At 49.7% G+C, this 12,344-nt stretch overlaps 1 protein-coding gene across 1 annotated transcript; it reads left to right on the forward strand.

Moving 5' to 3' along the window:
- Positions 1-356: 356 nt before the first annotated feature.
- LOC119947000 (involucrin-like) lies at positions 357-3,192 on the forward strand. Its single transcript, XM_038768475.1, has 4 exons — positions 357-432; positions 603-698; positions 1,206-1,253; positions 2,336-3,192. Exons 1-4 carry the CDS (start codon positions 357-359, stop codon positions 3,130-3,132), a joined length of 1,017 nt encoding a protein of 338 aa, XP_038624403.1. The 3' UTR covers positions 3,133-3,192.
- Positions 3,193-12,344: the final 9,152 nt, after the last annotated feature.

A 12,344-nucleotide genomic window follows, 5' to 3' on the forward strand; every position in this document is an offset into this window, starting at 1 on the left:
AGAGCCAGAGAGGCAGGTGGGGGGGACTCAAACCCCTTGAACCGGTCCGGCGGGTGGGCCAGGTTGGGGCCGATTTTTAACCATTTCAGGCCTGTTGGTTTCATCATCAAGCACTATGTCATGGGATGTGCGGGGTGGAGGGAGCGGGGGGACTGACCTCATCCTTTCCAAGAGGGTCGGGGGGAACGACCCTGAGGTCCGAGCTGACCCGCTCCCAAAGAACCCTCATCGCCTGGATTCCCCCACTGCAGGGGGAAACAGTGCACCCCCCCCCTCCCCGTTTTCCTGGAGGATCAAACGCGAGGGCGGGGAGGAGGCATATGATTAGAAGCTGAATCAGAGGGCGGTGGGGGGAGATGTACGCAGATAGGACTGATCTGACAGGTGTAGTATCCTCTCGGGGCGTCACGGGGACGCAGCGGGTCAGGGCAGGTGGGAGAAGGGGGAGGGGGATACCACAGACATTAGTTCAATCTCAAGAGATGAGAGAGATGCGAAGTGGGGAGGGCCCCGGGGGGGACCGCGATAATTGAGGAAAGGTGGTGGCTTCGGGGTGCGGGGTGGCAACGCTCATTTCCGCTCCCCTTTTCACCCCTGGCTAGCTCTCCAAAGGCAGCCACCACCCTGCCGCTCCCAGATCGGGGCTGTGAAGGACGGACATTCACGCGAGGGCCGGCCGTCCCAACCCATGTCAAAGGGTCAGGGAGCGTAGGAAAATTCACCCGCGTCCCCCATTGCCACCATGAATAAATACCCTGAGTCCTGCTGGGGCCTGGATTGGGGGTGAGAGGTGGTCGAGTTCAGAGTTGCCGAAAGCCAGAGCAGCCCGGAATCCGGCCGGAATGGAGGGAGGGGAAGGGCAGGGTGGGGGGGAAGACTGTCCCTGGACTTCCTTCTCCAGATCACCGTCCTCCCTCTCCCCCTCCCCACCCACCTACCCCACACCCGGGAGTGGTCTGACGAGGACTGGCCAAGAATGCCCAGCGCTGCAGCCTAAACAGCCCTAACCTGTCCCGGGGGCGTAGGACCCAGCTAACTAGTCCAGACACCGTGGGGGGAGGGCAGAAGAGGAAGGGGTGTTGACCAAAGAGGAGTTGGGAAACCGGTAGGTCACCCACGAGAAGCTCCCTAAGGACTCACGCGGTAGAAGGTTGGGTGGGGGGTGGGGGGCGGGCCTCAACACCCGTATATAACGTCCCTTCAAGCCCGCTGCCCGCCACTTACTCCGCTCGCCACCCGCTGCTCGAGATACGGTAAGGCCCTTGGGGGTATGGGGATGTCCACTCCGCCCCGCCTTCCCCCATTCCGCCGACTCAGGAGGCCGTGCAATAGAGGGAGCTGGGTTAGACTCGCGGCCACTCGTGGGTCTGGGAGGGCTAGGTAACTTGAATTTACAAGGGGAGACAGCTGGGTTAGACTCAGAGCCTGTCTCACGGAGTTTGGGGGCTTGAAAGGGGGCAGATTAAATTTTGCAGTAGGAGGGAGTGTGGTTAGATTTGGGGAATGATTTGTTGGGGGGCGTGAATAGAGGAAAGAGAGGGGTCCTCTTAGGGAACAGGCCAGCGTGTGTGTGTGTAAAAATAATAATAATAATAATAATGGTATTTGTTAAGCGCTTACTATGTGCCAAACACTGTTCTAAGCGCTGGGGTAGATTCAAGGTAATCAGGTTGTCCCACGTGGGGCTCAGTCTTAATCCCCATTTTACAGATGAGGTAACTGAGGCACCGAGAAGTTAATTGACCTGCCCAAAGTCATACAGCTGACAAGTGGCCGGGATTAGAACCCACGACCTCCAACTCCCAAGCCCGTGCTCTTTCCACTAAGCCAAGCTGCTGTATCCCTTCCCTTCGGGAACCGTCCAGTCCATGGCCATCGCCCATGCTGTCTACCATCTCTTCCATCTAAGATGCCACTGGTGCAAAGACCAAGGGCTGGACTCGATGACCTCCCATTCCTAGGGTCCCTGGGGCCGGCCGGACGCTTCCCCTTCCCCACCACTTTCTCGGGTTAGCTGTGGGTCAAGGGGCGGGGGGAGGGGGAGAGACACACAGGATGAGGTCATTTCCGGACACGCTGACCTTATCTATCTAATGAGCTCATGGGACGCCTTACTCCCCCTTTCCTCACTCTCCCTTTCCCCTCCTTTTCTCTTGCCACCCTTCATCTCTCCCTTTCCCTACCTGCTCTTCCCCCTCGCCTCATTTCTCTGCCCCCTTCTTCATCTCCCCCATCCATTCCCCTTTTCACCTCCACCCTTTTCCCTCTTCCTTGCCCCCCCCCCCCAACGCCTCCCCACCGTCTCTCCTCTCCCCAATCTCTCCCGAGGCCGTAGGTGACCCGCCCTTCGCCCCCCACCTTGCCGCCATGTCCCAGCCCGTCCAAGAACCGTGCCAACAGCAGTGCAAGCAGCCAACCGTCCTACCACCGGCTCTGCGCCCCGAGCCCGGCCCGCCCCCTCAGATGGAGCCGCAACTGAAAGTGCCACAGAAGCCACCGACCGAGCTACCGGGCAAGACCCCGCAGGTGAAAAGCCCAATCCCCGTCCAGGTCAGCTCCGACCCACAGCCGGACCAGAAGGAGGGGGAGAAAGAGGACCAGACGGACGACCCCAGCCCACAGCCGGACCAGGAGGAGGGGAAGAAAGAGGACCAGTCGGACGACTCCAGCCCACAGCCGGAGCAGACGGAGGGGAAGAAAGAGGACCAGATGGACGATCAGCATCTGGAGAAGGAGAAGCAGCTGCTGGAGAAGGAGCTGGAAGAGAAGAAGGAGCACCTGAAGAAGCAGCTGGAGGAGCAGCTGGAGGAGAAGCTGAAGTTGAAGGACCCAGAGGACGACCAAAATCTGGAAAAAGAGAAGCAGCTGCTGGAGAAGGAGCTGGAAGAGAAGAAGGAGCACCTGGAGAAGGAGCTGGAACAGGAGGAGCCAAAGGACGACCAAAATCTGGAGAAGGAGAAGCAGCTGCTGGAAAAGGAGCTGGAAGATAAGAAGGAGCAGCTGAAGAAGCAGCTGGAGGAGGGGCTGGAGAAGGAGCTGGAGCAGAAGGAGCCGAAGGACGATCAGCATCTGGAGAAGGAGAAGCAGCTGCTGGAGAAGGAGCTGGAAGAGAAGAAACAGCAGCTGGAGTAGCAGGAGAAGCCGCTGGAGCAGCAGCTGACCCTCCAGACCCCACCCCCCTGGACGGAAAAGCCTGCTCCCGCCCCCCACACCCCACCCATCCACCCCCCCGCGGAGCAGCAGAAGTAGCAGGTGTTGAAGCCCCCGCAGCAATGACGAGCCGCGCATCCGCGCCCGGCCCCCACCCCGCTTCTCTTCGGGCGGGGGACGGGGGCCCGGGGAGGGGATTCCCCCTCCCGACCCCACTGTGAAGGCTATCGCCACCCCTCACCCAGCGGACTCTTTCCCCACGGGTGTACCCCCATTCCCATCCCCACCCCCATGTCCCCCCGCCGGTGAGGGTCCCGCACGGTCGGGAGGTGAGACAAAATAAAACGTTGCGCCCCAGGCCAGACCTGTCAACTTATCTCCGACTGCGACCCTCCGCGGCTCAGCCCGGCGCTGTTCCAGGAACTATTAGTGGGTGAAGTGGGAAGGGGAGAAGACTGGGGAGGAGGAGGGGTGGGGCGGGAAGGTGGTTTATCTGTGGTCTTCACGGATAGACCAAGTGGGTTGAAGCTGCAGGGAAGGGGAGTTGGGTGAGACTCTATGAATCAGTCAATCGTATTTACTAAGCGCTTACTGTGTGCAGAGCACTCTATTAAGCGTTTGGGAAAGTACAATATAACTAACACATCCCGGGCCACAACGAGCTTTCAGTCTAATAATAATAATGATGATGGCATTTGTTAAGCACTTACTATGTGCGAGGCACTGTTCTAAGGGCTGAGGGGGATATAAGGTGATCAGTCAATCCCCATTTTAAAGATAAGGTAACTGAGGCTCAGAGAAGTTAAGTGATTTGCCCAAGGTCACAGCAGACATGTGGGAGAGCCGGGATTAGAACCCATGACCTCTGACTTCCAAGCCCGTGCTCTTTCCACTGAGCCACGCTGCTTCAAGTCTAGAGGAGGGAGGCAGACATTAATAGAAATAAATAAATGACAGATATGGACATAAGTGCTGTGGGGCTGGGAGAGGGGATGAATAAAGTGAGCAAGTCAGAGTGACGCAAAAGGGAGTGGGAGAAGAGGAAAGGAGGGCTTAGTCAGGGAAGGCCTCTTGGAGGAGATGGGCCTTCAAGAAGGCTTTGAAGTTTGGGAGAGTCATTGTCGGATCTGAGGATTTAAGGTTAGCTTTGGAGGAGCAAAGTGTGCGGACAGGTTTGTAGTAGGAGAGTAGCAAGGTGAGGTAGGAGTGGGAGAGGTGATTAAGTGCTTAAGCCAATGGTGAGGAGTTTCTGTTTTAGAGGAGGGGAGGGGGATATTGCCCCAAAGGCAAGGGGATGAACACGATGACCCCACTATCTCGAGAATTTCAGCTACCGTTGACCCTCAGCTGGCTCTGCCCCAAATCACTGGGCCCTGAGTGACCCCGAGGGGTCAGCCCCAGCAGAAGTTGTGACCCCACCAGCCAAACCAGAATTTTGGAAGAAACCATGGGCTTGTTGTCCTTCTGGACCCCCAACCAACACCCCTAACTCTTATCTCTCCATTACTGAACCACCACCACTCTCCCCCACACTCCTGTGATCTAGCATGGATCTTCCAACATCCCAGAATCTCCCTCAGTGACCCGGCACGGAACATCCAATCAATCGAACAATCATATTTATTGAGTGCTCACTGTGTGCAGGGCACTGTACTGACAGCTTAGGAGAGTATAACAGAGTTGGTAGACACCTTCCTTGTCCACAACGAGCTTATAGTCTAGAGCACGGGATATAAATAAATTAGGGCTATGGACATATGTACTGTGGGGCTGCCGGAGGGGTGAATAAAAGGTGCAAATCCAAGTGCAAAGGTGACACCGAAGGGAATGGGAGAAGAGGAAATGTGGTTTTAGTCAGGGGAGGCGTTTTGGAGGAGGCCTTTGATACCATCTAACCCCCATGATTCTCCCCTCTCCGGCCCTGGCTCTGCTTCAGTAACCCAGCACGGACCATCTGACACCCCTAACGTACCCCACAGTGACCCAGCCTGGTCCACTCGTCCGTGGATCTGTCCAAACCCCCTGGGCCATGCTCATAATCCTGGTTGCACAACTCCCTGAGGGAGTGATTTCCCCCTCCCCTGCTTCTTTCCGAGGACTGGGGAGATGGAGTTTCCTTCTTTTCCAACCAGCTGCCCTGGGGGCCCCTGGAGAACATCAGCTTAAACACTTAGAAAATACCACTGGTTGATTAAAAAGCATTCATTCATTCAATCGTATTTATTCATTCATTCAATCATTCAATCGTATTTATTGAGTGCTTACTGTGTGCAGAGCACTGTACTAAGCGCTTGGAAAGTACAAGCTGGCAACATATAGAGACGGTCCCTACCCAACAGCGGGCTCACAGTCTAGAATGGGGAGACAGACAACAAAACATAACATATTAACAAAATAAAATAGAATAAATATGTACAAGTAAAATAGAGTAATAAATATGTACAAACATATATACATATATACAGGTGCTGTGGGGAGGGGAAGGAGGTAAGGCGGGGAGATGGGGAGGGGGAAGGGGGGAGTGCTTTTTATTGAGCTCAATTTATTTATTGAGCGTTTACTGTGTGCAGAGCACTGTACTAGGCGCTTGGGAAGTACAAGTTGGCAACATATAGAGACGGTCCCTACCCAACAACAGGCTCACAGTCTGCAGCGTGGTCCAGTAGACAGAGCAGGGGCCTGGGAGTCAGAGGGACCTGGGTTCTAATAATAATAATGGTGGTATTTGTTAAGCGCTTACTATGTGCAAAGCACTGTTCTAAGCGCTGGGGGGGGCTACAAGGTGATCAGGCTGTCCCACTTGGGGCTCACAGTCTTAATCCCCATTTTACAGATGAGGTAACAGAGGCACAGAGAAGTTAAATGGCTTGCCCAAGGTCACACAGCTGACAAGTGGTGGAGCTGGGATTCGAACCCATGACCTCTGACTCCCAAGCCCTCGCTCTTTCCACTGAGCCACGTTCTAATCCTGCCCCTTCTGCTTATCTGCTATGTGACTTTGAGCAAGTCGTTTCTCTGGGCCTCAATTGCCTTATCCGTAAAATGGGAATTGAGATTGTGGACCCCGTGTGGGACAAACACTGTGTCCATCCTGATTAGCTTGTATCTCTGTATCCCACCGCTTAGAATAATGCCTGGCACATATTAAACGCTTAACATTCATTCATTCAATCAATCAATCGTATTTATTGAGCGCTTACTGTGTGCAGAGCACTGTACTAAGCGCTTGGGAAGTACAAGTTGGCAACATATAGGGACGGTCCCTACCCAACAGTGGGCTCACAGTCTGGAAGGGGGAGACAGAGCACACAACAAAACATATTAACAAAATAAAATAAATAGAATAAATATGTACAAATAAAATAAATAAAGTAATAAATACGTACAAACATATATACATATATACAGGAGCTGTGGGGAGGGGAAGGAGGTAAGGTGGAGGGGATGAGGAGGGGGAGGGGAGGAGGGGGAGACGAAGGAGGGGGTAACATATACCACTAAAAAAATAAGCAGCTCTGTGTCCTTTCCAGCAGTTCCCTTCATGGGACCCCCATTCTGGTACTGGGGGGACCCCCAAAAAATTTTGGCGCTTCCTGAGACTGTAAGGGTCACGGGGGTGAATCAGTAAGTCAACAGGCAGAGGAGCGCGGGCCGGGGGCGAGAGGGAGAGACCCGTCTGTGCGCTGCTGGCGCCCCCGCGTGGAAGGAACCTGCAGAGAAGGCAGGAAGCGGAGTTAGCCTGGAGAGCTCGTTTAAACCGGGATGCTAGAGCTATTGGGATAATAATAATAATAATAATAATAATGATAATAATAATAATAATAATAATAATAATAATAATAACAACAGTTAAGCGCTTACTATGTGCCAGGAACTGTACTGAGCGCCGGGGTGGATCCAAGCAAATCGGGTTGGACACAGTCCCTGTCCCATGTGGGGTTCACAGTCTGCATCCCCATTTTACAGATGTGGTAACTGAGGCCCAGAGAAGTGAAGTGACTTGCCCAAGGTCACCCAACAGACAAATGTTGGAGCTGGGACAAATGGTGGAGCCGGACAGTAATATGATCTTGGGAAGGAGGCGCGGGGTGGGGGGGGGGTCTATGCTGTCACTTTGGTTGTGGTGAAGGTTTGCTGGGTGTCTCATGCTTCTGTTGGTGTTTATATTGTGGGGCACAGGTAGGGTAATGCCTGATAATAATAATAACAGTGGTGTTTGTTAAGCACTTACTTTGTTCCAAGCACTGTTCTAAGCACTGGAGTAGATAAAAGGTAATCAGGTTGGGTACAATCCCAGTCCTACATAGGGCTCACAGTCTTAATCACCATTTTACAGCTGAGGTAACAGAGGTGCAGAGAAATGAAGTGACTTGCCCAAGGTCACACAGCAGCAAGTGTCAGAGCCGGGATTAGTACCCAGGTCCTTCTGACTCCCAGTCCCAGGCTCTATCAAATATGCCATGCTGCCTCTCATTCATTCATTCAATCGTATTTATTGAGCGCTGTGTGCGGAGCACATAGCACACTAAGCGCTCTCATCATCATCATCATCAATCGTATTTATTGAGCGCTTACTATGCGCAGAGCACTGTACTAAGCGCTTGGGAAGTACAAATTGGCAACATATAGAGACAGTCCCTACCCAACAGTGGGCTCACAGTCTAAAAGGGGGAGACAGAGAACAAAACCAAACATACTAACAAAATAAAATAAATAGAATAGATATGTACAAGTAGAATAAATAAATAGAGTAATAAATATGTACAAACATATATACATATATACAGGTGCTGTGGGGAAGGGAAGGAGGTAAGATGGGGGGATGGAGAGGGCGACGAGGGGGAGAGGAAGGAAGGGGCTCTCATGTGCCCCATATATTAATCCTCCTCTAGGAAGCCTTCCACGATTAATCTCTACTCTCCCCTATGGCCTCTTGAGCCCATCCCTGCCACTTGAACACTTAATCACTTCCTCTAGCATTTATGTAAAGGTCTTACACATCCCATTACTTAAGCGCTAACTAATTTACACATGCCCCTTATCCTTCTTCCTGTCTGTAAATTATTTTAGTGCTTGTTTCCCCAGCTAAACTGTAAGTTCCTGAAGAGTGCTCAACAAAAACTCCCAATTGAGCCTCACCACTCGTGTACATACGCGTGGTCTTATTTATTTATATACGATTTATGAATTGATCTGTATGCTCAGTTATTTGTTCGGCTCTTTTGTTTTGATCGACTGTAAGCTTGTTATGGGGAGGTAACGTATCTGCTAATTCTGTTGTACTTTCCCAAGTGCTTAGTATAGCGCTCTGCACACACAGTAAGCGCTCAATAAATAATTGATTGATTAATTGTTGCATCTGTCTGGCTCCCTGCTGTATTTCAGTTTTCTTTCCGTTTTTCACTACCTATGGTAGTTTTTGTCTGTCTTTTTGCCCCAAAAGATTGTAAACTCCTTCAGGGCAGGGAATGTGTGTCTCATCGCTGTTAGACGCTCCTCAGTACTTAGTACTGGGCATAGTACTTAGTAGTTGCTTAAGAAATTTCATTGACTGACTAGTTGATTTATATCTCTGTATATGTGGTCACACCTTATTTATTCAGATTCCACTGCTCTTAAATACTTTCAACACTTAGTTCACTGCTCTGCACAGAGTAAGTGCTCAATAAACACCATCGATTAATTTTTATGTCTTTCTTCCCCATTGAGGTGGAAGTTCTTTACAGGAGGGGAATACTTCTTTTGTACTTTCCCAAATGCTGAGGACAGGTAGAAATAAGTAGCTAAATGCTAGAGATGACTGATGGGATTGTATGACTTAATAGAGGAAGTGGAGCTTAATTTGAAATGATTTGAATGTGAGGAGGGCTGTGTTTTGCCAGGTTTGGGGAAGGACAGAACTCTAAAATGGGGGAACAGCAAGAAAGAGGGTGGGGGTACCCTGCAGTACCCTCTGCAAAACATTTGGGAAAGTACAACAGAAGCACGTGACAGTCTTTGCCCTTAGGGAACTCCCATTCTAATTGGGGGAATGGGACGAAGAACCGTTGAGTTGTGGGTAATACCTTAGACAATACTGAAACAGATGTACAGGCACCAATTCGAAATTGACTTAGGCACCCCGCCCGGATGTAGGAGGAATTGGCCATCTGTTAGCTGACCTGTGCCCTTGCCTAGCAAGTCATTTCATTTTTCTGTGCCTCAGTTTCCTCACCTGTCAAATGGGAATTCAGTATCTTCTCTCCCTCCCTCTTAGAGAGTGAGCCTCATGTGGGACAGAGACTATGTCTGACCTGATAATCTTATATTTCCCACCAGCGATTAGTTCTTGACACAGAGTATATGCTTAATGCTGTTTAGGAAAGCAGCGTGGCCTAGTGGATAAAGTACGAGCCTGGAAGTCATCAGGACCTAGTTTCTAATCCCCGCTCCACCACTTACCTGCTGTGTGACCTTGGGCAAGTCATTTCACCTCTCTGTGCCTCAGTTACCTCACCAGTGAAATGGAGATTCATTCATTCAATCAATCGTATTTATTTAGCACTTACTGTGTGCAAAGTACTGTACTAAGCTCTTGGAAAATACAATTCGGCAACAGGGATAAAGACTGTGAGCCCCATGTGGGACATGAACTGTATCCAATCTAATTATCTTGTATCTACCCCAGTGCTTAGTACAGTGTCTGCCACATAGCGCTTAACAAATATCATAACAAAACCTAATACTATTATTATTAGTAGTAGTAATAATAATAATAATAATAATAATGCATTTGTTCATTCAATCATATTTATTGAGTGCTTACTGTAGGCAGAGCCATGTACTAAGTGCTTGGGGGAGTGCAATATAACAACAGACACATAATAATCAGATATGCACAGTAGCAAAGATGATTATTTTTACATAGCAAGAAACTGATTGGAAAGATCATGCCAAGCATATGTAAAATGCCGGTGGGTATTACTCCCGCCCAATGGATGGAGTGGGAAGAAAAGGAAGTGAACAGTATCCCTCCTCCACTCTGGGTGGAGGTCCCCAAAACAGCAGGCATTAAAATGTGAGCCCCGAATGTGGGAAGATGGTCTTTCCCACATCTCTCTCTCTCTCTGTCACTCTCTTTCTACCCCCCACCAACCCTCTGTCTTTCTCTCTCTTTCTATTTCTCTCCCTCTGTCTGTCTCTCTTTCTCATGCCCCTATGTCTGGCACCAACATTCTGTGTCTCTTGATATTTGGGTCTTTGGGAAGAGTGGAGCCACTCTACGTGAGAACAAGAGCAGTAAACTCAACTCTGCTCACAACAAAACGTGACGCTGGTTACCGGCATCACTGATGGAAGGGGAACTGGAGGAGTCACGTGGCGTCCTGGTTAACACAGACAGAAAATATTTACAAATAGAGGTAGTGAGAGGAAGTGCAATCAATCAATCAATCGTATTTATTGAGCACTTACTGTGTGCAGAGCACTGTACTAAGCGCTTGGGAAGTACAAGTTGGCAACATATAGAGACAGTCCCTACCCAACAGTGGGCTCACAGTCTAAAAGGGGGAGACAGAGAACAAAACCAAACATACTAACAAAATAAAATAAATAGAATAGATATGTACAAGTAAAATAAATAAATAAATAAATAAATAGAGTAATAAATATGTACAAACATATATACATATATACAGGTGCTGTGGGGAAGGGAAGGAGGTAAGATTGGGGAGTGGCGAGGGGGACGAGGGGGAGAGGAAGGAAGTGCAAGAATCAGATGAAGAGATGTGCCAGGATGACATATCAAGATAAATGATAGAATGCACGATTCAATCCTGCAACCAGCTAGACTTTAAGCTCCTTGAGAACCGGGATCATAACAACTGACTCTATGGCACTCTTCCAAGGGCTGGGTATGGTGCTCTGCACATAGTTGATGCTCAGTACATACTCTTGATCGAATATCCCTGCATACACAAGTGAATGCAAAAGGGCGAGGGGCGTTGTTGATTCTCAAGCCTCACCCTCAGCACTTATGTGTTTATCAGTGTATAGGTCACAGGTATACGTCAACCTATGGATGCTATTTATTTACATATCTTATTTACTCATCTTTTTCATCGTCTGTACTCCTGCTCTTACTTCTTACACCCTTGCTCTTAAAGTAGGCCTGTCTGTCTCCCTAGAATGTAAGCTCCCTGAGGATAGGGACTATGTCTCTAAGTCCATTGCATTCTTCCAATTGCTTAGTACACTGTTCTGAAAACACTGGACATCCAATGCAGCACTCGGCATGTAGTAGACACACCATAAATATTATTACTTGATTGAATAATTCAGGGTAATTTTCTCATTTCTGACATGGAGGGGAAGCCTGTGGATTCGGCTGAACTGCCGGGGCTGCTTGGGAAACAGCCTGGTCTACTGGAAAGAACCCAGGCTTGGGAGTCAGAAGGACCTAGGTTCTAATCCCAGCTCTGCCAGTTGTCTGCTGTGTGACCTTGGGCAAGTCACAACTTCTCTGTGCCTCAATTCCCTCCTCTGTAAAATGGGGATTAAGATTGTAAACCCCATGTGGGACAGGGACTATGTCCAACCTGATTAGCATGTATCTACCCCAGCATTTAGAACAGCGCTTGATACATAGTAAGTGCTTAACAAATACCAGCATCATCATCATCATCATGAGACTACCTGCTGGAGGGCAGTGTTAGGACATGAAGCCCCACTCCCCACCATAGCATAGACATTGTCAGAGGAATGGACAGACCAGACCCAAACATAACGTTGACCGTGACCTCCTCCTCCTCCCCCTCCCCCTCCTCCCCATCCCCCCGCCTTACCACTTTCCCCTCCCCACAGCACATATATGTATATATGTTTGTACATATTTATTACTCTATTTATTAAACTTGTACTTATTCATTCTATTTATTTTATTTTGTTAATATGTTTTGTTTTGTTGTCTGTATCCCCCTTCTAGACTGTGAGCCCACTGTTGGGTAGGGACCGTCTCTATATGTTGCCAACTTGTACTTTCCAAGCACTTAGTACAGTGCTCTGCACACAGTAAGTGCTCAATAAATATGATTGAATGAATGAATGAATGACCTCTCACCCTACCCCTGACTCTGTCCCTGAACTCTCCTCTTATCTGGACCCTGACCCCTAAAACTCACCACTCCCCTGGTCTCTGGCCACCCAATTTGACCCTC

This window comes from Tachyglossus aculeatus, chromosome Y4, assembly GCF_015852505.1.
Source record: "Tachyglossus aculeatus isolate mTacAcu1 chromosome Y4, mTacAcu1.pri, whole genome shotgun sequence".
NCBI classification, from domain to species: Eukaryota; Metazoa; Chordata; class Mammalia; order Monotremata; family Tachyglossidae; genus Tachyglossus; species Tachyglossus aculeatus.